The 25,952-nt window shown below is 43.7% G+C and overlaps 2 protein-coding genes across 3 annotated transcripts in view; one reads left to right on the top strand and one right to left on the bottom strand.

Moving 5' to 3' along the window:
- HACD1 (3-hydroxyacyl-CoA dehydratase 1) overlaps positions 1-23,410 on the bottom strand; it is a 42,661-nt gene extending 19,251 nt beyond the window's left edge. Inside the window, exons 1-2 of one of the 2 annotated variants that reach the window (XM_036495249.2) lie at positions 23,285-23,410; positions 21,999-22,040 (exon numbers count right to left, since the gene is read on the bottom strand). Coding sequence is in view for 1 of the 2 variants with exons in the window: in XM_004578580.3 (XP_004578637.2) it covers positions 3,344-3,600 (257 nt within the window). In the remaining variant the exon portion in view is untranslated. Of the gene's footprint in view, positions 1-3,343; positions 3,657-21,998; positions 22,041-23,284 lie in introns of those variants that run through there. The other variant, XM_004578580.3, reaches the window with a different exon arrangement.
- A 153-nt stretch (positions 23,411-23,563) lies between these two features.
- The window catches only part of STAM (signal transducing adaptor molecule), a 54,712-nt gene continuing 52,323 nt past the window's right edge, over positions 23,564-25,952 (top strand). Inside the window, exon 1 of the mRNA XM_004578579.2 lies at positions 23,564-23,880. Within this exon, the coding sequence (XP_004578636.1) occupies positions 23,841-23,880 (40 nt within the window). The 5' untranslated portion in view covers positions 23,564-23,840. The remainder of the gene's footprint in view (positions 23,881-25,952) is intronic.

Here is a 25,952-nt window from a genome sequence, read left to right on the forward strand (position 1 = left end):
TGGCCAAAGCCTTGAGACTCTGTACCCATGTGGGAGACCCAGAAGAGACTCCTGGCTCCTAGTTTCAGATCAGCTTAGTTCCAGGCATTGCGGCCACTTGGGGAATAAAACAGCGGACAGAAGATCTTTCTCTCTGTCTCTCCTTCTCTCTGTAAATCTGACTTTCCAATAAAAATAAATAAATCTAAAAAAGAAAAAAAAAACACGAAAATTGTGCTAAAAGAAACCAGTGGGGCCCGGCGGCGTGGCCTAGCGGCTAAAGTCCTCGCCTTGAAAGCCCCAGGATCCCATATGGGCGCCGGTTCTAATCCCGGCAGCTCCACTTCCCATCCAGCTCCCTGCTTGTGGCCCAGGAAAGCAGTTGAGGATGGCCCAAAGCCTTGGGACCCTGCACCCGCGTGGGAGACCCGGAAGAGGTTCCTGGTTCCCGGCTTCGGATCGGCGCGCATCGGTCCGTTGCGGCTCACTTGGGGAGTGAAACATCGGATGGAAGATCTTCCTCTCTGTCTCTCCTCCTCTATGTATATCTGGCTGTAATAAAATGAATAAATCTTTAAAAAAAAAAAAGAAAGAAAGAAACCAGTGAGTTAAACAAGCAAATAGAATCTTAGCTAGCCCTATGCTATCCACTCCATGGAATGCATGTTTTGTCCCCATTTCCATACTAGTTTTTCCAACCTGGTTCTCTAATCACATCCTTCAGTTCAATAGAGAATACACCAGGCTGGCGTATCATGCCTATTTCTAGAATACACCTCATTTAAAAGGTCCTATTCTCTCTGTATGCAGATCCCATTTCTTCTCCAAATCTCAATGCCTATAGAAAACATCCAAAGACTTAAGAGTATTCGATTTCAGTTACCCTTGCCCTATAAAAATGACAAGGGACTTTCCCAGTGAAAGTGGGGAGACAGACAAGTTTAGCATAACCACTGATCTGCTGTGGAAGGATATGAAATGCAACGGAGAAGAATTAAATGCAACACAAAGGAGACTTCAATTAATTTTGCTCCGGAAGGTAGGACACCCACAAACTTCAAAGAGTTTAACTAGATGAGAGAAGTCCTGGGAGAAATGAGGAGGGCGGAACGCTGAAAAGTGAACAAGCTGATCACAAATGATGAGAGCGACACAAATGTGACAAGTTTTCAGAGACCAAATTGGAGATTTCTTTTTTTATTATTTAAAGATTTATTTTATTTTTATTGCAAAGTCAGATATACAGAGAGGAGGAGAGACAGAGAGAAAGATCTTCCATCCAACGATTCACTCCCCAAATGACCGCAATGGCCTGTGCTGTGCCGATCCAAAGCCAGGATCCAGAAACTTCCTCTGGGTCTCCCACACGGGTGCAGGGTCCTAAGGCCTTTGAGCCGTCCTCGACTGCTTCCCCAGGCCACAAGCAAGGAGCTGGATGGGAAGTGGAGCTGCTGGGATTAGAACCGGTGCCCATATGGGATCCTGGGGCGTTCAAGGCGAAGACTTCAGACACTAGGCCTCACCACCGGGCCCCAAACTGGAGATTTCAAATGTGATACAACCAGAAAGCAGATTTGGGGAGCATAGAACAGTCTTCGGTCATCTATGTCACCTTAGATTAGGGTGGAGGTGACAGGGAGTGAGCAAAGGTCTGAAACTGGAATTATGCATTCGTTTTCATTCAATGGTAACTTGGTTTTTAAAATGGACAGTGAGACCCAGGGAGATGGCTCAGTAGCTATACCCTCACCTTGCACGGGCCAGGATCCCATACGGCACTGGTTCATCTGCCAGCTGCTCCACTTCCCATTCAGCTCTCTTGCTTGTGGCCTGGGAAAGCAGTCGAGGACAGCCCAAAGCCATAGGACGCAGCACCCACGTGGGAGACCAGGAAGACGCTCCTGGCTTTAGATTGGCTCAGCTCAGGCCATTGCAGCCACTTGAAGAGTGAACCAGCCGACAGGAGACCCTTCTCTCTATCTCTCCTTCTCTCTGTAAAATCTGCCTTTCTAATAAAAATAAGTAAATCCTTTTTTAAAAAATGAACAGTGGACTTGGAAAAAGATAGCTAACCAGTCAGTGCATGATCAGGGCTTCAAAAATGTTTCTTCACTGGATGAGACTGTCACTGAGAATTCTTTCAATCCAACTACCATCTAAGGGCAGCCAGCACAGGCAATTACAACACAGCAAAGCTGGAAAAGGCAGTAGCAGCACAGCCCTGCAGTCCAGAGCATCTGAACAGAAATCCACCCTGGTCACCGGCTGGCTGTGATCTGCAGTAAGTGACGCCATGGTTCTCTGCCTCAATTTCCCAAGCTACCCACAACATCATGCCGCCCTCACTGAACTACAGTGCACTAAAACTGAGACAACACTGCTGGAAGAACCAGCACAGTGCCTGGCACACAGCGAATCCTTTGTAACACTGCATGCTACCCCATGTGACGGTATCACACGCCCACGGTAACTAACACATACTTACCACCATATCCAACGGCTTAAAATCCTTGTCAATTAACTAAACCCTAAAAGAAAGTTGAAGCTTCCCCTCTGTTTATAGACTATGGTGTGCGATCATGAGAGGAGGAAAAGGCAACGCAGTGTAGGAAAAATCATCTTCGCAACCCATTTTGAAAAGCAGTCGACCAGGAGTCACTCTGAAAGCACTTTGAAGAGCTTGAGCCCTGTGTAACCTTAACTTGGAAGTCACGCTCCAAGCCAGAAACCCAAGTACTGGCATTCAGTAACGAAGCATGAGGCCATAAAGATGCTGGACACGACTGCCAGATTTCCACGGGGTAGAGGTTCTATTTTTTTGTTTAGAGACCCTATCAAGATACTCTAGGACTGTGATTTCTTAAAAAATAAATAAGTCGCGACAAAATGAAGACTTAATAAAACTTTGTCTGCCGATCTCCAATATGACAAAGTGCCCAGGAAATGAGTCTAGGCCACCGGCCCGGACAGCTCCGGGCTAGGGGTGGCCTAGACTCGGGCGCTTCTTCTGCAACAACCGGAGGCAGCGGCACCCGGGGGCGGCCGCGCCGCAGCCGCCTCCCCCGCGGGTCGGCCCCGCATTCCTGCCCGGGTCTATACTTAACCTCCGGCCCGCGCCCCACGGCCGCCGCGCCACGCCGTGCACCGTATTAGGCAATGCCCGGCGAGCAGAGCCCCAGCTCCCCCCGCCCCCGCCCCGCTCCATTCAACCGGGCAGCCGTGACCGCAGGGCGCCCGCGCCCCTCCCCCACGCCGAGACCTCCCCGCCCGCACGCCCGGTCCCGCAGTCCCGCTATAAGGTCGGGGCGCAGTAGCGTGGGGAGGCCCGGTGGCAAGGGGCGAGGGATTGCAGGGGCGCACGTACCCCGCGGTCATGGCGATGTTGTAGAAGGTGAGCCAGATGGTGGCCAACCAGCCACGGCGCCTCCTCTTGCCGGTGGCCTCCTTCTCCTCGCTGGCCTCCGAGGCGCCGCCGTTGGTGCCGTCCTCCTCGCTGGACGCCATGGTGGCCACGCACCAGGGGGACGTGGACGACAGGGGCAGGGGAGTGGGAGGGAGGCCCGCCGCGTGCGCCGCTGCAGCGCCGCCGCCCGTGGCTGCCGCCTCGGTCAGCCGCCCCATGTGCCGCGTGCAGGGGGACTCTGCGCTGGTGGCCCGGCCGCCGCGAGGGGGAGGAGAGGGAGGAGCGGGCGCCCCGGACCGCAGCCCGCCCCGCCCCTGCCCCCGCCTCTCGGGAGCGCGCCACTGGGCACCCGGGCTCCCGGCAGCGGGAGTCTCTGGTGAGGATTTGTAGAAAGTGCTATGGTTTTCAGTCCCTTGCGGGGGGAAAAATCTCCCTGCACGTTAGCTAGTAGCTGAGGGACGTTTTCCTAGAGAGACGCCCAGACGGCGGTGCGCACCCGGAAAAGTGCGCCTCAGCTCGTGCGCCTGGACTTGGTGTGGTGTGGTGTGTGTGGTCCTGTCAGATTCAGGCATGGGGAAAGTGGCTTTTGGATGGAGGAGCAAGGTGGCAAGATCATGCCTCCGAAGACTTGTTCTTGAGAACTTGCAGGGATGGGGGGCGGGCGGTGAGGGGATGGGTAAGCGTGTAGAGGCAAGGTTTTCCCACGCGCCAGCATTTCTGCAGAAACCATTGATTTCAGAGCAGCGCTGAGGGGAGCGGAGGGTTCGTCTGGGCGCTGGAGGAAAAAGGACGGGGCCGGATGACAAGGAAGCGCTGTTGGAGACAGTGTAGGTCACAAGTTCATGGGCCGGCGGGAGCCGTCTGGACTGGCCTCCTAATCTGCTGTTCCTCTCTTCCAGTCAGTGTCCACGCCTCCTCCGATCGGCGTTCTCTCCAGAGCGTGCGGTAAAGCCGGCAGGCTCCGGAGTCAGGTTACTGAAACCCAACTCCCAAGTCCCCGACTCCACCCGTCTCATTAGCGGAGTGAACTGGGGCAACTTCTCCCAGCCCTGGTTTCCTCAGGGCGTCGTCTTCCTTGCAGCCCCCTTTGTAGGGACTGATGGCAGATTTAAGTGAAAATATCCATAAAAACGCGGACAGGTCTAAAACTGTCACGCCAAGCCAGCGTGCTATAGTAACCATTCCGGCCACCGCGATCTCTCTCCACTAAATCCCCAGAAGGAAATTGGGCGCGATAGGTAGCTCTTCGGATCGCGAGCCCAGCCCTGGCAGCCCCGGACGGCAGCTCAGGAGCCCCTGGGGCTGTGGCGTGAAGGACACCACCCATTAAATGCACCAAAGAGGAGGAACAAGGCCTAGTCAGCACGGTCTTAGCTCTGGGAATCGTGCCCAGGAGACACCATGCCTCCCCCACCCCGCCCCCCGCGGGATTTAGAAGCCCTCAAGGAAGACGTGCCCGTGAGGAAAGAAGAGAAGGGGAGTAAGGGACACACAGGATCGTCTGGGAAAGATGTAGTAGGCAAAGATTGCACCAACTTGACGGAAACTATGGACTCATAAAAAGACACTGAAGTGGAAAAGAAGAAATAAAACTATTTGCAAATGACAGCATCGCATAATTAGAAAATCCTGGTAATCCTGAAGAAGCGTAAAGAAAACACTGCTGGAGCTAATTGCAATGTAAAACAAACTCCTTTGTTCTCAATATTAGCGAAGAATAGTTGGACAATGGAATTTTGAATAATTATGTGGTTAAACAACGTTCATCAGCTTCCAAAGCATAATTTATATATGAAACAGATTATATACAGATAAGCTTAACCAAGAACTGTAGAGTAAAATTTTAAATCGTTGCTTAACATAAAATACCTCTTGGGAGAAATGAAAGACCTAACTAGTCCATGTTCTGGGACTGGAAGTTGTCACTGACAGAAGTTATCCTGACAGAGTTTTTTATTTTTACTTGGCAAGGTAATGTAAATATTTAGCTGGAAATGCATGGGAAGAACACAGTTTGAGCACATAGCAACTGACTGTAAAAAGTTTTCCATGCAGCATGGTAGTATGAAACTAATCTAGATATGAATTTATATGTACAGAATGGTTTTTAGTAAGAAGCTAAAGTAATTTAATGCAATAAATGTAATATTTTTTACTAAGTGGAACAATTGAATTTCATGTAAGAAATGAATCTTGGCCCTTACCACACAACACAGACAAATTAACTTGCGATGGATGATAAACCTAAGTATAAAGCTGAAACCATAAAAATTCCATAAGCAAACATAGCAGAATCCTTGCTCCCTTGAGGAAAGTGGTCTCACAAGTACCAAAAAACACTGATCTAAAAAGAAAAGGTAGATTGAGCATCAAAATGTCAGTCTGCTCTTCCAAAAACAACATTTGCAAAGTGAAAATATTCATGATCTAGGTATCTGAAAGGACCTTGTATATATAGAATATATAATAAATCCTTGCAACTCAATAAAGCAATCTAACTTATTAATGAGTGAAAACTGTTAATAGCCATTTCACATAGAAGCCAATCATTAGCAAATGCCAATTAAACCGACAATGAGATAATAATCACTACACCACTGCTAAAGTCATTAATATTTTGAAATGTTAACAAAGATGTGTTGGCATTCTCATACTGTTGATGCTGCTTCAGCTGCGGGTGCTCACCCAGTCCCCCTGGGCCAGGGTGACCGGCTGCTGGCCCAGTCCCGCCGGGCTGGGGTGACCGCTGAGGGCTCAGGAATGCCTGAATAAACTGCCCTTACGCATTCGCATCAACTCCAGACTCCTGATGATTTCTGGGGATCTCAAAATCTGGGTACAACAATACAACATTAAAGAGGATACTACTTTGGAAAACAATTTGATCGTTTCTTAAGATCATTAACCACTTACTTGCTAATAGATCCAGAAATTTCATTCTTATTATTTAAAGAAGAGAAATAAAAATACATGCCACTCAAAGAGTTGGACACAAATATTCATAGCAGTTTTAGTCATTGTAACCACAAACTAAAATTAAAATTAACTCATGAATCCATCAACACATCATGGACAAATTTGTAAGATTTTGTATAATGAAATATTACTCAGCAAATACGAGGAGTAAACTACTATATGTGCAATATGAAAAAATGTCACAAATTTTATGACTGAAAGAAGCCAGACCAAAAGAAATGCATATTATATGATTGGTTTTTTGTTTGTTTTTTAAATATTTATTTTTATTGCAAAGTCAGATATACAGAGAGGAGGAGAGACAGAGAGGAAGATCTTCCATCCGATGATTCACTCCCCAAGTAGCCACCATGGCTGGAGCTAAGCCAAATCCGAAGCCAGGAGCCTATTCCAGGTCTCCCATGCAGGTGCAGGGTCCCAAAGCTTTGGGCCGTCCTCGACTGCTTTCCCAGGCCACAAGCAGGGAGCTGTATGGGAAGCAGGGCCGCCAGGATTAGAACTGGCACCCATATGGGATCCTGGCACGGTCAAGGCGAGGACTTTAACCACTATGCTATGGTGCCAGGCCCATATAATTGTTTTTTAATGAAACTCTAGAAAAAGAAAAGCTAGAGTGATTAAGATAAAGACAAAAGGAACCTGGGACTGAACTTATATTTAGGTAGAACAGACTCTTTTTTTTAAAGGTTGTTTATTTTTACCTACTTGAAAATTTGAGAGACAGAAGATTGTCTACCTGCTAGTTCATTTACCACATGCTTGCATCAGGCAGGAATGGGGCAAGCTGAAGCGAAGAGCCAGGAAATACATCTCTAACTCCCCACTGCCTGACTGGGACCCAAATACTGGATCTGTCATCTTTCTGTTCAAGATGCACTAGCAGGATGCCAGCTGCCTCTCAGGATTCTAGATGGGAAACAGAATCGTAGACTTGAACTCTCACTCTAATGTGGAATGCAGGCATTACATGGCTTAAAGCCCTGCACTGAAACAAGTGCCTTGAAAGTAGACATGGGGGCCTGGTGCAATGGCTCAGTGATTAAATCCTCACCTGGCAAGCACCAGGATCACAGATGGGTGCTGGTTGTATCCCAGCTGCTCCAGTCCCCATCCAGGCCCTACTGGCTTGGAAAGACAGTAGAGGATGACCCAAAGCTTGGGACCCTGTGCCTGTGTGGGAGAGCCAGAAGCAGCTCAGCTCCTGGTTCCGAGCTTTGGATCAGATCTGATGGGCTCAGCTCTTGCTGTTGCGACCATCTGGGGAGTCAACGAGTCGATGGAAGATCTTTCTCTCTGTCTCTCCTTCTCTTTGTAAATGTGATGTGCCTTTTCAGTCAAAATAAATAAATCTTTTTCTTTTCTTAAAAAAACAATTAAAATACTTAAATGAAAATAGACACGAGACAGCTGAATAGTAACCTATAGCCATTTTAAGGTGTATAGAATTCGGTTGTATATAAACTAAAATTGAAACGTCAATGAAGTAGTCACAGGATGTGGTTAAGAACTTGCATTTTTTAATATATTGGTTATTCAATAGCATGTCAAATAATTCCATAATGTTGTAAATTGTTGTTGATGTTATGTTATGGCTTTTAATTGATTGAGATGATATTCTGCCAGCTTTGCCTTCAGACCAGAGATGGTCTCCCCAAGAAACCATTGAATTTATCTGGACATAAAGATGCTGGACTCTATGCTTGGTATATGCTTGTAATGAAACAGTCTTGACTGAATTTGAACTGTAATATTGCAACAACAACAACAACAACAACAAAAAAAAACAATTAGACACAGGAATCCTGTTGAAATGCCGAAGTCTAATGTGTTGATATTGGTGAATATGCAGGTATCTATTTTGGCAAGAAAGAGCTGGTGTCCTGGCACATCCTGCCTACATACCATCTCAAGACAACCACTGATCTGCTCTCTGTCACTACAGAACAACTTGCATTTTTCAAGAATTTCATAGAAATCGATTCATCGTTTATGTACTCTCTTCACTTGGCTTCTTTCAGAGTAATCATGTTGATCGGGCCCTGCTTCATGGGCATGTGACCAGCGCTGTCCCACAGAGTCTTGGAGCTTAGAAGGTTGTACACTTAGTTTGATGCTCTGTATTCACTTTTTGGAGATTCTTTTTTGTTTTTTTAATAAAGTTTTGTTTATTTTCACTTATTTGACAGGGAGGGAGAGCAGAAGAGAGACTGAGACTAGCAGTTTCCATCTGCTACTCTGCAGACGCCCACAATAGCTGGGACTGGGTCAAGCCAAAACCAGGAATTCAGAAATCTATGCAGGTCTCCCATGAGGATGGCCGGGACCCCAGTCCCTGAGCCATCCTGCTTCCCGGGGGTGTTCATTACAGAAAGCCATAATTCAAACCTTGACACTCTGAAATGGATGTGGGTCTACTAGGCCGTGTCTAGATGGTTGCCTGCCCCCTAAAATGCTTAATTTTTCAACAAGGGGACCAACATCTTTATTTTCCATGGGGTTCTCATAAATTATATAGCTGATCCTGAACTACAGACTCATCCATATGCTAGAGGAGGAGGAGTGTGTATCAATAATTTCTTTTTCTTTTTATGGCTAAAAGCATTCCATTGTATGGATATACTATGCTTCATTTATCCATCCATTCACATACTGATAAACACTGGAATTTTTTCCTCACATATAAAGCAGCTGTGGACATTTGGGTGCAAGTGTTTATATGGAGAGAATACCTTCCTTTGCCATATTCCAACACAGAAGGTCTGAGTAACATCACGGGAGTTTAGGTCTAACTTTTTTTTTTTTTTTTTTTTTTTTTTTTTAAAGATTTATTTTATTTTTATTACAAAGTCAGATATACTGAAAGGAGGAGAGATAGAGAGGAAGTGGAGCTGCCGGGATTAGAACCAGCAGCCATATGGGATCAAGGCGAGGACCTTAGCCACCAGGCCACGCTGCCAAGCCCTAGGTCTAACTTTTAAAGAAGCTGGCAAAATGCTTTCTAAAAGAGCTGTACCACTTTACTTTCCCATCAGCTGTTTGTTCCAGATGCTCTTCTTTCTGGATACTCAGTATGACCCATCTCTGAATGAATAATGAGTGTGTTATCTCATTGTGGTTTCAATTTTTCTTCCCCTAATGACTAGTGGTACTGAGCTTTTTTTCACATGATTATTTATCACATATATGTACTTTATATTCAAATCTACTGCCCATTTTTAAATGGATTTATTTCTTTATTATTAAGTATTTAGAGTAATATATATCTTCTGGATACAAGTGCTTTATCAGATACATGATTTGCAAATATTTTTTCCTAGTTTGTGGTTGCTCTTTCATACTCTTAACAATGTCTTTGAAGGAGCACAAGGTCCCAATTTTGATGAAATTCTGTTTACCAATTTTTTTCTTTCTTAGAGAGATTATGATTTTACTGTTACATTTAAGAATCACTGCCTAAGTCAAGGTCACCAAGGTTTTATCCTGTTTTCCTACAGGAATTTACTAGTTTGAGGTTCCGCAGTTAGGTCTATAATCCATTTTCAGGTGTTTTTTGTTTTATTTATTTTATTTTTTGCACGTGGTATGAGGTTCAGATTTTCCCTCATTCCCATCCAAGTGCTCCATCACCACTTGTTGAAAACCTATCCTTACTCTTCTGCTTTTATCAAGTATTAGTTGTCCAAAGACAAGCATTGGGCCCCATGACCCAACATTAACCTCTCATTCCTGACTGCAACCCGCTGCTAAGGCAGGGCACTGGGAATGGGGATGTGGTTGGCAGTGGTGATGGGTCAGCTAACTGGGTTTCTACCACTGGTGTGGGTTGAGCTCTAGGTTCTAGCTTGTCTGGCCAAGCACTAACCAATCTAGACATACAGGCAGTGAAAAAATGGCTGGAGGTGCTCTCTCTCTCTCTGTCTCTCTCTCTCCTGCCTTTGTCTTTCTGCCTCTCAAATGAATAATTTAAAAAGTCAATCATTTATCTATTAATTTGGTATTATCTCTTTTCTTCCATTGAGTTATATGTCTGTCTTTATGCCAATACATATGTCTAGGTTACCATAACTTTATATCAAATACTGAAATCAGATAATGCTGATGATTGGCATTTGTGACTGTTAGTGACAACATTAATGATGTTTGGGATCTCCAATTGATATATTCTTTGCACATCATCATAGAAATTGACTAAGCATTATGTGATTATTTCAACAGGATAAGAGCAAAGATATCACTGATGAGAAGTGGTGCTTTTAATTTATGGAGAAAAAGAATTTCAAATTTTAACGAGATTTTCTATGTGTCAGAATGAAAATGAGGAAGACAGTAGAGTGGATTAATCAAATGTGGCAGAAGTTGCAATGAAAGCACAATTAGGAACAAATACAGGGTCCAGCACAGTAGCCTAGTGGCTAAAGTCCTTCTCTTGCATGTGCCAGGATCCAATATGGGTGCCAATTCATATCCCGGTGCTCCATTTCCCTTCCAGCTCCCTACTTGTGACCTGGGAAAGCGGTAGAGGATGGCCCATAGCCCTGGAACCCTGCACCCATGTGGGAGACCTGGAAGAAGTTCCTGGTTCCTGGTTTCAGATCAGCTCATCTCCAGCCATTTCAGCCCTTTGGAGAGTGAACCAGCAGATGAAAAATCTCTCTCTTCTTCTTTCTGTAAATCTGACTTTCCAATAAAAATAAACAAACAGTTAAAAAAAAAAGAGCAAATACAACAAAAAAGAATGAGAACTGCAATATGAAGAGTGTAAAAGCTGTAAACATAGAGATGTTCATCTAGAAAGTGGACACTTGAGCACTATGGTTTGTAACGAATATTGGAAAGAACTCACTCTCCTTGTTTGCTATTAATGTAAAAAATTGATACACAGTGAAGCCCGTCTACAGCTTATCTAGAATTTCCTCTAGGACAAAATGAATCATACAAATTTTATTCTGGAATGCTAGCTGAAAGTTAAGGCCTTACAGTAAAATTTTCTTGACCTGCATATTGTGATAAATAAGAACTTGATTCCTGAATCATTTTAGACCGTAAAAATTTGCTTCTGAAAATGAAACATGCATATAAGCTATCATAAAATTAATTACCTGAGATTAAACACAAGATAAAAGTGGGGCAAGCACGGTGGTTTTACAGACTAGTTCTCAAACTGCAGCACTGGCTTCCTATATGGGTGCTGGCTCTAATCCTGGCAAAGCTCCATTTCAGATCCAGTTCCCTAATTTTAGACTGGGAGAAAAGGGGAGGATGGCTCGGGTGCTGAAACCCCCGCAACCATTTGGGAGAGCCTGGGTAAGCTCCTGGATCCTGGTTTTGGATCGGCACAGCTCTGTCATTTGTAACCACTGCAGTTAACCAGTGGATGAAAGATTCTCTCTCTCTCTCTCTTTGTAGGTCTACCTTTCAAATTAAAAAATAAAAAGGATAAATATTTTTAAAAATACAAATAACAAAAAAGTATTTTAAATTCACTTTGGGAGAAATTCTCCACATTAGTGCAAATATGATCTGGAAACTTTAGAACAAACATGCCATTTGTTCTTGTACGTCTCCTAAGCGGCTGGCACAGCAAGCTAATTCTGCACCTGTGGTGCTGGCATCCCATATAGGTGCCAATTTGGTTCCTGTTCTGGTTGCCCCACTTTTGATCCAGTTCCCTGCTAATGGCATGGGTAGGTCGTGGAGGATGACTGAAATTCTTAGGCCCCTGCACCCATGTGGGAAGAGCTGGAGAACACAGTATGCTGACTTTAGTCTGACCCAGCTCTGGCCATTGCAACCCTTTGGAGGGTGAACTAGTGTATGGAAGAGCTATCTCTCTCTCTCTCTCTCTCTCTCTCTCTCTCTCTCTCTCCCCCGTTTCTCCATTCCTCCATCAGTAATTCTGACTTTCAAATTTAAAAAATAAGTCTTTTTAAAAATCTCCTTACATTAAACATATGCCTTTTCCATTCTGTTAGACTGAATTCTGTTAAAATGAGCAAGTTTTAGAATGATAAATGCTAGGGTGAAGGGAATTCTTTGATGCGGGTCTTTATTTCCAAAGATCCTTCAGGATGTACCAACTTCCGACCGAGTCAGCAGGATCCCCATAAACCCAGACTGGTAATTAATACTAATCCAATTCCTTAGTGTCAGTCATTACCTGCTTTACAGTGGGAAAGGAGGAAGAAATAGAAGGCAGAAGTTGAACTGGGAGAGTCTACACTTCTTGTAAAACCACTGTGTGATGAGAAGACTGTTCATGGGCCCTGCCTATATACATATTGGTTCAACCTTCTCAAAAATAAAAAAAGGTGTGAAACCATGCAAGAAGAAACAACTAGACCCACAGTGTCCTCCAGGAGACGCTGGAAGAGAACGGAGGTGGGAGAGATAAGGTTGCCGGAGAATGGTCTCAGGCTATGGTTTTCAAAATATTTTTACTGTATTGAAACACATACCTCCTGTCATACATCTTTAAGTAGCCATGTAAACGTTTTCATCAAAAGACATAATTTCTGATTATTTTTGACAGTTTTATTAATATATAATTCATAAACAATTTTGGCACATATTTAAAATGTACAATTTGATAAACATTGACATATGTTCATAAGTTTGATGCTCCACGGAATCATCACAACGAAAACCATGAAGGCATCACCTTCATCCACCCTTACCAAAATATTTTTTGTACATGTTTTGTTTAAATCTTCCATGAAGTTGTCCAGGTCTAGAGTTAACTGTGCTGAAAGCATTTTTTAAAGATGTACTTATTTTATTGGAAAGTCAGATTTACAGAGAAAAAGAGACAGAAAGGTCTTCCATCCGCTGATTCGTTCCCCAAGTGGTCACAACAGCCAGAGCTGAGCTGATCCTAAGCCAGCAGCCCAGAGCTTCTTCCAGGTCTTTCATGCTGATGCAGGGTCCCAAGGCTTTGGGCTGTCCTCCGTTGCTATAACAGGCCACAAGTAGGAAGGCAAATGGAGCACTGGGCTACAAATCGTTGCCCATATGGCATCCTGACGCATGCAAGGCAAGGACTTTAGTCTCTAGGCTACTGCACTGGGCCCAGTACATTTTTTCATTGAAAGTATCTCTTGTAGATAGGCAATTTTGGGGGGATGACAGACATCATATATTTTGTCTTTTGGGGTGGTGATCTTTTTATGCGCCTATATTCTTTTTTTTTTTCTGATTTGTGTGTTTTATTTTTTTTTCTTCATTAATTACATTGTATTATGTGACACAGTTACATAGGTACTTGGGTTCTCCCCAACCCTCCCCAAACCCTCCCACCATGGTGGAGTCCTCCACCTTGTTGCATGAACACAGCTCAAGTTCCGCTGAGATTCCCCCATTGCAAGCGTATACCAAACATAGAGTCCAGCATCTTATTGTCCATATGCGCCTATATTCTTGAAAATTCACTGTAGTAAACAACTGGGTTTCTTGAGAGTAGTTTAATTCTTTTAAGCTTTATTGGTGGGCCACAGCAACTTTTAGTCTAAAGCTCCTGACCTCTACTGATGCCAAACATGGGTGAGTAAGCTACCCTATGAGCTCTGTAAGATACATTTCGTCTCTAACTCCCCTGCACTCTTTCCTTGCAAAATGTTCCTAAATCCTCCAGATATTCCTTGGAAGTAAGTATCTTTGTATTCTATGATATGACTGCTGGTTTGGAGCCTTAGGATGGGAACTAGTTCCCAGAAAAAGCAATGGTGTGATTAAACAGTTGGAACTTTTCAGGGTGGGGAGAGGGCCTGCTTGAAGCCTGAGATGATTAACAGTGGGCAATAATTTGATCTGTCATGCCTATGTCACCTAGCTTCCAGAAAAACCCCAACAATAGTTTTTGGAGAGCCTCCACAGTGCTTATTACATAGAGGTGCTGAGAGACCAGCATACCTGGGAAGGGTATGTGTTGTGTCACGTTTTCTTTTTTTCTAATTTTTTTCTAATAAGGGCAGCTAAACATTCTAGCCCTGCCCTGAAGGATCCAAGGAGTTCATTGTGGGTATTTACAATGTCCCTTTCACATTTTAATCCTTGTCCTGGTAGGTAGCCTGATGCTCTACTGTCCAGCTCATGACAAGGCATTTCTCATAGACATTGGTGTATAAGCAGACTCCCTTGTGGCTCTCGTCTGACGTGTGTCCTGTGCATTCCTTCCAGGAGAGTGACCCTTAAGGAGAGCCCTGACTAGGAGATACAATTGATTCTGTTGTCTTCGTCAGATGAGACACAGCGGAAGTAACTCAGCAACCATCTACACATGCAGAAGCAGTTTCTGACTTACAGATCCCACAGAACAGAGGTCAGAAAGCCTCACAGGCCTAACAGGAAGTGGGGAGACATCAGGCATAATGCTTAGCCTGTAAAACTGAGGAGGAAGGGAGAAAGTGAGAGCCTTGTGGGCTAAAGCCTTTACTGGGGATCAGCATGTTATCCAAGCAGACTTGGTGGTATACAGAAGGCAGGTGTGAATTCTGTGGAGCTATACTGTGATGGAAGAGGTGGTTACATCCACATAGCCCAGGGTAGGGTCTGGGGGTCATTGAGACAAGTGAACTAGGTTGTATCCAATTATCCCTCAGGGAGTTGATCACAAGGAGGCATATAGGCAGATATTGCACCCACCACACTGGGAAGTAGGAAAGTAACCATTAAGGGTGACTAAGTCCTATCTCCAGTATGGCGAAATCTTTCATTCGCAATGAATTCTCTGACAATTCAGTATTTTAAGAATTCACTACAGTGTATATTTCTTTTTTTCTTTATTTCTTTCCCTATTTCTTGCCTTACATACCTTTTTATTTGCTTGATTGTGGATTGTAACCTTTTTTTAGAAAAAAAAATGAGAGAGGGGAAGAGACAAAGAGCTGGCATATGGTGTGTCACTCCTCAAGTTCTTGCAATGGTCAAGGCTGGTCTGGAGCCTAAGCTGGGAACCAGGAATACAATCCAGGTCTTCCACAGGTGTTGCAGAAATCCACCTACTTGAGAAACCATTGCTATTGCCCAGGATCCAATTGGCAGGAAGCTAGAGGCAGGAACTGGTGCCGGGAATGGGATGCAAGTGTCTGAACTACTAAGCTAAATACTTGCACCAAGCTGTATTCTTTTCAGTAAGTGGGTCAATATAAGCAAAGTGTTTCCCTGAATTCTGTGAGCTATTTTAGCAAATGATTGAATCTAGGAAGGGTTTGTGGGAACCTTGAATTTACAGCCAGGCAGTCAAACACACGGGAGACTACCTGGATTTGCATATGGTGTCTGAAGTTAGGGTAGCCTTGGGGAAGTGACCCCTTAATCTGTGGGTCTGATGCCATTTCTGTGTATATAGTGTCAGAACAGAGTTGAACTGTAGGTATTCTGCTGTGTCAAAAATACCACAAATTGGATGGTTTAAAAAGAAATTTATTTCTTACAGTTCTGGAGATAAGAAGTTCCATAACAAGGGGCCAGTATCTGGTGAAAACTATGCATCACCACATAAGGGAAGAGGCAGAACATGAGAGCAAGAGGGCAGGGGCAAGCAAAACAGGAGCAGAATTTGCTTCCTTGCCTATTCTCAGAATAACCCATTCTCATACTAATGATCTTAGTCCATTGTTAACATGGTACCTTCATGGCCTAAAGACCTCTTAAAGGCTCTGCCTCAAAATATCACAATATCATGACACTGGCAAGCATTGAGTTTTGAAAGTGATGCTTGGGCCAGGTGCAATAGCCTAGCAACCAAAGTCCTCACCTTGAATGTGCTGGGATCCCATATGAGCACCAGTTCTAATACTGACAGCCCCATTTCCCATCCAGCTCCTTGCTTGTGGCCTGGAAAAGCAGTCAAGGACGGCCCAAAGTCTTGGGATCCTGTGCCTGCATGGGAGACCCGGAAGAGCTCCTGGCTCCTGACTTCGAATCGACACAGCTCCGGTCATTGCGGTCACTTGAGGAAGGAATCAGTGTGCACAAGATCTTCCTCTCTGTCTCTCCTTCTCTCTGTATACTTTGTAATAAAAATAAATAAATCTTTAAAAAAACCTGTGTTATTTCTTCTTTCAGTTCTATAAATTTTTGTTAGCTTCTTTTGTCCAAAATCTGTCATTTAGGTCAACACATATTTAAAATTATTATATCTTTTTGGTGAATTAACCATTATTATTATGAAATATTAATTATTACTCCGGGAATTTCCCTTGCTTTTCAGTTTGTTTCTGATACTACTATAGCCAATACCTTTCCTTGGTTTTGGTCTTTATTTTTTAAATGACTTTCTTATACATATCATACAATTAGTCACAATTTCAAAAATCCAGTTTAGGCATCTTCCCCTTTTAATTGGAGTGTTTAGTAATTATTATTGTTAGATTGAAATTGATCATATTATTATTTGTTCTGTTCTGTTTGTCTTCATTTACTGCTTTCTTTTGAATATTTGAATTAAAAAAAATAATTCCACAGCCTTTGTGGTAATGATGTTCCATAAAAGAACACGTGTCTTAAAAAGGATCTCCCCTCTCTTCAGAAGAGGAAACTCAGGCAGTGGCTGACTCACCACCCCAGTTACTACTTCATGGGTGGGAAATGTCCAGCTTGCAATAAAATCAGTGCTCTTTAGCCAGGCACAAATGGAATTTTGTGTTGATTGCTCCACGAGCTTCAGATAGCTTTCTTGAGAAAAAGCATTTTTGATGCCAAGAGCTGATAATCAATCTAGATTTCCCCACAAGATAGCAGGAAACTTCTGGCTATTTGGATATCACCACTTCCTTTCTGTGTAGCATCAGGAGCTGGAGTTAGGAGCCAGAGCTGGATATTAAACCCAGATCCAGTGATATGGATGCTAGTATCCTCACTATTGGACAAAGCACCTGCCCCCAGAGTGTTTCTAAAGACTGCTTTTCCTCCTGGTTGTCAGCCACAGTTCCCTACTCCTTTGGTATGCAGTACTTTTTTTTTTTTAATGGCATCCATATACTGTGTCAGCCAATGGACATTAGAAGGGTTTCACAACTATCACAACCACATGGGCAAAAGCCTTGGAGTGGGTACCACATTTTGATCTTGGGTTGATATTGGATGGCGATTCCCCATCCTCCAGTACTGGGATGGTTGGGAGGCTTTTTAATAGTGTCTTTCAATTCTTGAATACTTTAACTTGACCCAGCTCTGCTTTCAGCTTTTTGTTTGTTTCCCCCTGGTGAAAGGAAATATCTTCTAATTTTGAATGTTTCTTCTGCCTTCTTCATTCTATTTTGGAAACTCTCCACTGTACTTTTCATTTGCTCCACAGTCATATGTCCATCTGATTTTAATTTCTGATATATCAGCTTTCATTTGTTTCATTTCCTATGTGACATATCCTTAAATTTCTTGAACTCCTGTATTATGTGCTTCTCATTGTTGATAAGAAGCTTCATAACAAGTGTTTTGAATTCTGTATCCCCCATTTTCTTGATGTATTTTTCAGTGAACCCCGAGGTTGGCAAAGGCTTTTGCTCCTTTGCAGGGAAGTCGTCAGTAATATTCATTGTGCCTTTGTCTCTTCATTTGCTCTTGGTCGTTGTACTTCTGGTTATTAGTTCTTCTCCTTGGGGCAGGTTTCTAAGCTCTGTCACCCACAGGTGTGCAGTTTGATTTCACTTATTGCAATTGATACATGGCTCTTTGTTTGCAGTCAGTTGTGCCACTCCCTCCAGCGAGTTCCAGGTCTGGATTCTTATGTTAGATTTCCACCATGCCTCCGTAGTACCAGCTCCTGGCTCACCAGTCTCCACCTCCTGTGATACCGTGCTGAGGCTGCACTGTTGTCTCTACAACCTTTCTCCCACTTCCAGTTGGAGTAGGTCTCAGGATTAGAGGGACACCAGGAGTACTTTATAGCTAGGTTGTTGGTGCTGATCTCGCCACAACCTGTTGGCTGTTAGGTCTGAGGGCACAAGAACCTATTTTGACCCGTTCAGTGCCAAAGTCGGTATTATTTTCCCTGTGAGACCAGTGCAATGCGATGAGCTCAGTAAGTTCTCACCAAGCTCAGCACATGCTCAGCTCACTGTTGTCCCCTCCAGTCTTAATGTCTTTGCCACACTGTAAAAAATGGCATCTCATGTGCCACTACTACAGTTCTTAATCTGATGGCCATCTTTAATGCACTTGGATCTCATATGGGTGCCGATTATAATTCCAGCAGTTCTGCTTCCCATCCAGCCCCCTGTTTGTAGCCTGGGAAGCAGTAGAGGATGGCCCAAAGCCTTGGGACCCTGCACCCACATGGAAAACACGGAGGAGGCTCCTGGCTTCGGATTGGTGCAGCTCCAGCCATTGCGACTGCTTGGGGAGTGAAGCATCGGACAGAAGATTTTCCTGTCTCTCCTCTCTATATATCTGATTTTACAATAAAAAATTTAAATAAATCTTTTAAAAATAAATAAAAAATAAATAACAATAAAAAAGAATGTAATTTTCTCTCTCTTTAAGGACAGGCACTGTGATTAACCTATCCAAAAGAATATGACTGAAATCATGCTATGCCCACTTCCCAGAATATTCTTAAGAAAATGGCCAATTCCTCTTCTTGTCTCTCAGAATGCGCAGACTTGTGCCTCTCTAAAATGCTGGCAGGACCAAGCTGACATGTGGGAAGGTCCATGTGGTTATTCTGGCTGCCAGCCCTGGTGACCCAGCCAACTGTGGTCATCAACTGCCAGATATGTTGTAACTGAGCAAATTTTCATATTGTAGCCTAAGTTGTAGAGTCATTCAAGCCTTTGAACCCCCTGCTGATACTGAGGAAGAGAAATAAGTGGGCCCTGTTGAGCTCTGTCCACATTTCTCCTATGTTAAGCAGAAGAAACGAAAGGTTAAATCACTTAGAGCTGATTATTATATTTCCAGCAACTAGAGTGGTACCTTACATGCAGGAGGAGTTAATATTTATTGAGTAGCTGGATGATCAAAAACCATATAAAAATCGTTAAGGAAATTACATAATCAAATTTATTTATTAGAAAATCCTTCTGGCAGTAGACTGAGGAATGACTGGGAAATAAATAGTAGTATTAGTCAGCATGGGCTGCCAAAACGAAATAACATACAATGAGTGACTTAAATAACACAATATTTCTAACAGTTCTAGAGTTTGAAAGGCTGAGATTAGGGAGCCAGGATGGCTGGATTCTAATGAGGGCTTTGTTGCCTTCATACTGTGTTCTCTCATTATTTTAATGACAATAACTCAATTAGGAGGACCCCTGCCTCATGGCCTCATCTAAACCTAATTATCAGATTCCAATCTGTTGGGGATTAGGAGTTCAATAGAGGAATTTGGAGCAATTTCATTCAATCTATAGTTGTAGGTGTGAAGAAAACATACTAGGAGACCAAAATAATATAGTAGTCCCCATTCACCCATGGGGATACATTTCAAGCTCCCCAACATACGGTTGAAATTGTACATTGCACCAAGCCCTGTATGTACCATATTTTCATACTATACATTCTCATACATCCCTATGATAAAGTTTAACTTCTACATTAGGCACAATGTGAGATAAGCAACAATAATAAAACAGGATGAATATGACAATATGCTGCAATGAAAGTTATATGAATGTGGTCAATTTGATAACTGAGAAAAGCTCCTAAGTGACTAATTGGCAGCAGTGCATACACAGAGCATATACTCTAGAGGGATGATTCATTTCCTGGGCAGGACGCAGAGAGATTTCATCATAAGACTTAGAATGCAGTTCAATGTAACACTTATGAATTGTTTATTTCTGAAATATCCCACTTAATGTTATGGACAAGTTTATCACAAGGAATTGAAACTGCAAAAAGCAAATCCAAGGATGTAAGGGGGAATTACTATTATATACCTAAGAGCAAAGCAGGGTATGAACTAAAGTAATGAAAATGGGGCTGGTCAGGAAAGGCTAAATTTGAGAAATATTAATTATTCCAATGTTGGGCAGATTATTAAACTGTTAGCAACACACCTGAGATATTTATTTTTCTGAACTTTAAAAGTATACTTTTTTTTTTCCTGGAGTAACACTATTGACATGCTAGTATGTTTGTTTCTCTTAATTTTTAATCTTAATTTCATTAAAAAAAAGAAAAGAGAGATGGGGAGAGATCTTCTAAGTGCTGGTTCACATGTGCAACGGCTGGTGTTACAACAGGCTTACGTCAGGAGTGGGGAGCTCCAGGTCTCCTCTACGGTGCCAAGGGCCCAAGTGCCTGAACGATGACCTTCTGCTTTCTAGGGGTGCATTAGATGGGAGGGGACTTAGTTTCAGGTATTTCAGTACAGAATGGTGGTGTACAAGTGCTGACTTATGAACACTATGCCACACGCCTGATCTTATGTTTGTTTCTAATGTACAAGAATTTTCAAAATCTAACTGCATATAAAATACTTTAAAATTAACCACAGAATCTATTAAACACACAGTATTACAGAAATATTTTAAAGTAGAATTGATATTTAGTTTCTAAAATGTTTGTGAGGGCCTGGCGCGATGGCCTAGTGGCTAAAGTTCTCGCCTTGCATGCGCAGGGATCCCATATGGGTGCCAGTTCATGTCCTGGCTGCTCCATTTCCATCTAGATTCCTGCTTATGGTCTGGGAAACGAATAGAGGATGGCCCAGAGCCTTAAGACCCTACACCAGGGTGGGAGACCTAGAAGAAGCTCCTGGCTCCTAGCTTCAGATCGGTTCAGCCCCAGCCATTGTAGCCACTTGGAGAGTGAGCCAGTGGATGGAAGATCTTTCTGTCTCTCCTTCTTTCTGTAAACCTGACTTTCCAATAAAAACAAAATAAATGTAAAAAGAAAAAACCCTTTTAAAATGTGTTTGTGTGTTTAAAAAACCATGTGTGGACCATCACTGTGCCACAATAGATTAAGCTACCACCTACAACACTGGGATCCCATATGGGTATCAATACTGGCTACTCCACTTCAATTCAGCTACCTGCTAAAAAGCCTGGAAAAACAGCATACGATGGCCCAAAGCCTGGAACCTTCCATTCATGTGGAAGACCCAAATGAAGTTTCCGGCTCCTGGCTTCATTCAGTCTGGCCCAGTTCTGGCCTTTGTGGCCATTTGGGGAGGGAATCAGCAACGGAAAATCTCTTTCTCTGTCTTAAGTACTGCCAATGGCTTAACTCTCTTAAGTCAGAATGCACGGAAAATGGTATGTGATCACTTCAGCAGAACAAATAAATATTAAAATTTGAAAATGTTATCAATTGTACTATGGAATTTCCATGACTCACACAATGACATTCAGAGCTTGAACAATTTGTTAACTATCTTATTATTGGTAACAGAATAATCTGGTCCCACTGCTGGAACATAGAACATATTCAAATGCATTTTACTAAACATCTGGCTTTGATACACAGCAATGATGATACTTTTAGTTAGGAACTTGACGTGGGGAAGCTGTCACTCGACTGTGTCAGACCAGTAACCAACAACAGATTTTCCATAGCTAAGGCTCTCCTTCCCTTATCCATAATAATGTTTATGAAGAACTTTTTATTCATGATGACACATAAACCATGTTTCGTTAATGTTAATAACAATGGGTATTAATGTATCATATTGTTTAGAACGTTGTGTTTTACTTACCTTTCTGCTTTTGGAAGAAATGTAAGCTCATTTCAACAATATCTGGAAGATAAAAATGCATAAAGAACAAAAACATCAGTGAGAATGTTACAATTAAAGCATATAATAATATTCTCATTTTTTCCTTTTAGTCTTTTAACACTGTGGATGTTATTTTACATGGCTTTGTAAATTCATGTATTCAGATGCCTACGTAAATACATCAATCCATAGCTTCATTTAATATGTACTATAATTTGTTTGCCCAATACCAATGATGGCTTATCCTTTTTTTTATTTAAAGACGTTTTTTTTTTTTTTTTGGAAATGCAGATTTACTGAGAGAAGGCAAGAGACAGGGAAGATCTTCCCTCTGCTTTTTATTTATTTTTTATTTTATTATTATTATTATTTTTTTTTATTGCAAAGTCAGATATACAGAGAGGAGGAGAGACAGAGAGGAAGATCTTCTGTCCGATGATTCACTCCCCAAGTGACTGCAATGGCCGGTGCTATGCTGATCCAAAGCCAGGATCTTCCTCCAGGTCTCCCACACGGGTGCAGGGTCCCAAAGCTTTGGGTGCTCCTCGACTGCTTTCCCAGGCCACAAGCAGGGAGCTGGATGGGAAGTGGAGCTGCTAGAATTAGAACCGGTGCCCATATGGGATCCTGGCGCCTGCAAGGTGAGGATTCAGCCTGTTTTTTATTCATCTTTTTGTCTACATGATATAAAAAGCATCACTTGCTGTCTTAACTGCGTTTTTCACTTTTAGGAGTGGGGCTTCATTTGCCCCACTTTTTAAAATAAGCATCCTAGGATATTAGGGCTGTTACTGAACCTCAGCACGGGTTCCAATGCCACATTTGGAAGTACTTATTCTGGGTATAATTTAAGTCATTCTAGGTGACAGAGGAGCTCACTACATCTGCTCAAAAGTCTAGCAGAAGCTTCTTAAAACTTCTACGTGGTAGAGGATACTTTTTATTTCCTAATATCAATAAAATAACGAACGCCAGATTTTTCTTTTTCCTTTTGGCTCAGTTTAGCAGCAGTCCTGAGCTGTGAAACTGTTAATTCATCCCAGCTGCTCAGGGACTCTACGGGCTTTCGGAGACCCCCAGAAAGGTGCCGGAGCCTCCCCAGGGTACCGGGAAGGCGCGGGGCGTGGAGCGGGACCAGCAGCCCGGACACTCCCCTCCAGGGAGTCGGCCAGCCCCTTCGGCTCACATGACTTCAAGTTTCTGGCCCCTGAGCGAACTGAACTCATACACTGCTTTTTGTTTGTTTGTTTTTCTTTTTCACTTACAAGATCACCCGAAGGAATTTCCACTCCCTGTCAGAGCAACTACAAGGCCATGAGAACAAACAAGAGACAGGATTAATCAGAGTTCCCTCCACCCCGAGTCGATCCCTTCTTTCTCCTCAGTCTGATTCACGGCTGGGCTTGCTAGTCGTCTTCGGCGTGCCTGAAGGACCCCATTCTCCAGAGAATCCCAATCAAGGGAAAAAATCTGAAAACAGAGGCCCTCATCCTAGTTCCCTTTGTAATGAATCCAAAGAGGAAGCGAGAAGAGATGACTGTTATTTAGACTTGGGCCGAAGGCGGTGTTTGAGAGCCGGTTCGGGTCAGGCATCACACAGGTCGTCTAGTTTCCCGGCTGGCTGCGCGCGAGGACCTCCCCGGCCCCTCAGCTGCCGCCGCGGTTACTGAGGGTGGTGGGTCGCTCGGGGCTGCCGCGGACGCGCCGGAGTCCGTGTCGGCTGCTCTTCTGGCCCGAAGCGGCTTCTTGCCTGCGTGGCGCCCCTGCCTCCTGTGGTATCGAGGAGGAGTCCCTGCGGACTCCTGGGCACGTTAGTGGAAGATGCCGCTCTTTGCTACCAACCCCTTCGACCAGGATGTTGGTGAGTGTTGGGGCGCCCATGCCAGTCCGTCCCCCTTCCCCGGACAGGACGGGCAGCCCCCGTGGCCGCCTCGGGTGCCCGTTCAGGACCCTCCCCAGGGGCTGGGGCCAAGCTCGTCCGCTTTCCCGAGGCGCGTTCCCCGTGGAAGCCGGGAGAAGGTTCGGGGCTTGGTACGTTCCCTTGGAAGGGAGCGAGTCTGTGAAATGGGCCTGGAGCGAGGGCTGGGTGTCGGAGGAGCGCGTGCAGGTGGGTGTGTGGGTGGGTGGCTGTCCGGGGCCTGGAGGGAGCAGCCCGGAGGGGCAGCCACGGGCCCGGGTGTCCCCCGGAGGAGGCTGGGAGGCGCCCGCCGCTGGCTCATCCCCTGACTGATCAGGGCTGGCCTGTCCACTGTGCTGGGAGCCATGGAGAGGTGCCGAATCCAGGGCCCTAGTTTCTGGCATGCTTTGGTTTGACTAGGTCTCTGCACTTTAGGAAGTGTGCAGGAGGATATTGAATCAGGAAAGGGGTTGGAAATAATTTTTATTTTGCTTTCTGAATCGTTAGTGTAGGTACTGGTTGCATCGATTCAGCAGGATTGGTTTGTGTGTGTGTTTACCCAAGCATGCCCTGTCCAGAAGCTAGTTAGTAATGGTGGGAAATTGAGCTTTAGGAAAGAATTTTGGGATGATTTGAATGTTCTTAGTAATCCCTTTGGCACACAAAAGATAAGTATTGAAATTTATCCCCCCCACCCCCCAATTTGTAGAGAAATTATTGGAGCTGGAGGGCTTGGAAGCCATTCAGTCCTCTCTGCCATTTCCTAGCTCACAGTTATTTTGAAAATTGTGAAGAGACGTCTTTCTGTTCTGTAAATCAATGAAATACTGTGTGAAGGGAGCCTGCTACAGTGGCTTTATGTCATAGGCACTTAACGCCAGTTTGTTGTTGTTGTGGCTTAAATGTGTTGTACTGAGTCTTAGTGTTGGATGGAACTTTAGATATCACTGATAATACTAATAACGAATTGGAAAATTGTATCTAATAAACCCTTGGCACGTACTGTTTACCGGACTATTACTCAGCGAATAATACGCGGTTAGTGAGCTCAAGCAATTTCATAGTTTACTACATCTTTAGGGCAAATGCTTAAGATTAAAAACTTTTTTTTAATGGTTATTCATATGAAAGTTAGAGGTCTTGCATCTGCTGTTTGCTCCCCAAAAGGCTGCAACAGCTGAGGCCAGGCCAGTCTGAAGCCAGGAGATTAATGCGGGTCCCTAATGTGCACACCTGAACTCTTGGTATCTTCATGGCTTTCCCAGGCACGTTAGCAGGGAGCTAGATTGGAAGTGGACTAGCTGGGTTTTGAGCTTGCCTGGGTCATGGCTGGTGTCACAGATAAAGGTTTTTAGGAGGCTATGCCACAACGCCTGTCCCAAGACCAGTGACCTTGAAAAGATGTCAGATAATGTCACTCACTCTGCTCATAGCCCCTCCAGTAGTTTCCCATTTCCCCTTAAGAGAAACTGTAAATTCTTTATCTGCAGGCACACGCGGGTTCTTTCCTGTGTTTTGAGATGATTATACTCCCCACTGTCTGACTTGCCCCTTCCATTTCTTTAGCACTTGACTACTTGACATTCCCCTGATTGATTGGTATCCTTTGTATGGAGTGTAAACTCTGCATGGATGAGAACTTTTCATTTCTATCCTTTCCTTTAGGGAGAGTGCCTGGTACATGGTAAGCACTCTAAGTGTTTATTGACTAATGATTTATTGATGAATTTCCCTGTTGGTCTTATATTTCAGTTTGGTGATCTGCTATTTAAATATTAGAAAAAAAAATCAGAAGAACCCAGTGTGTTTTTCATTCTTCATTCATCATTTGATACATTTTAAATTTCTAAATATGTAACTTGAAACCCAAGTAGTGTCTTTGAGTTGTTCCTCTGCCTGTGGCAAGTAGCCTGTCTTTGTTTTATAGGTACATTTGCATTCCTACTCAGATAAAGACTTTAGAGTATCTTAACATTGGACATGTTTAGTCATGCTTATTCATTCGAGTGTCATAAACCAGAACCAGATTAATCTCC

Source organism: Ochotona princeps, chromosome 10 (assembly GCF_030435755.1).
Source record: "Ochotona princeps isolate mOchPri1 chromosome 10, mOchPri1.hap1, whole genome shotgun sequence".
Classification (NCBI taxonomy): Eukaryota; Metazoa; Chordata; class Mammalia; order Lagomorpha; family Ochotonidae; genus Ochotona; species Ochotona princeps.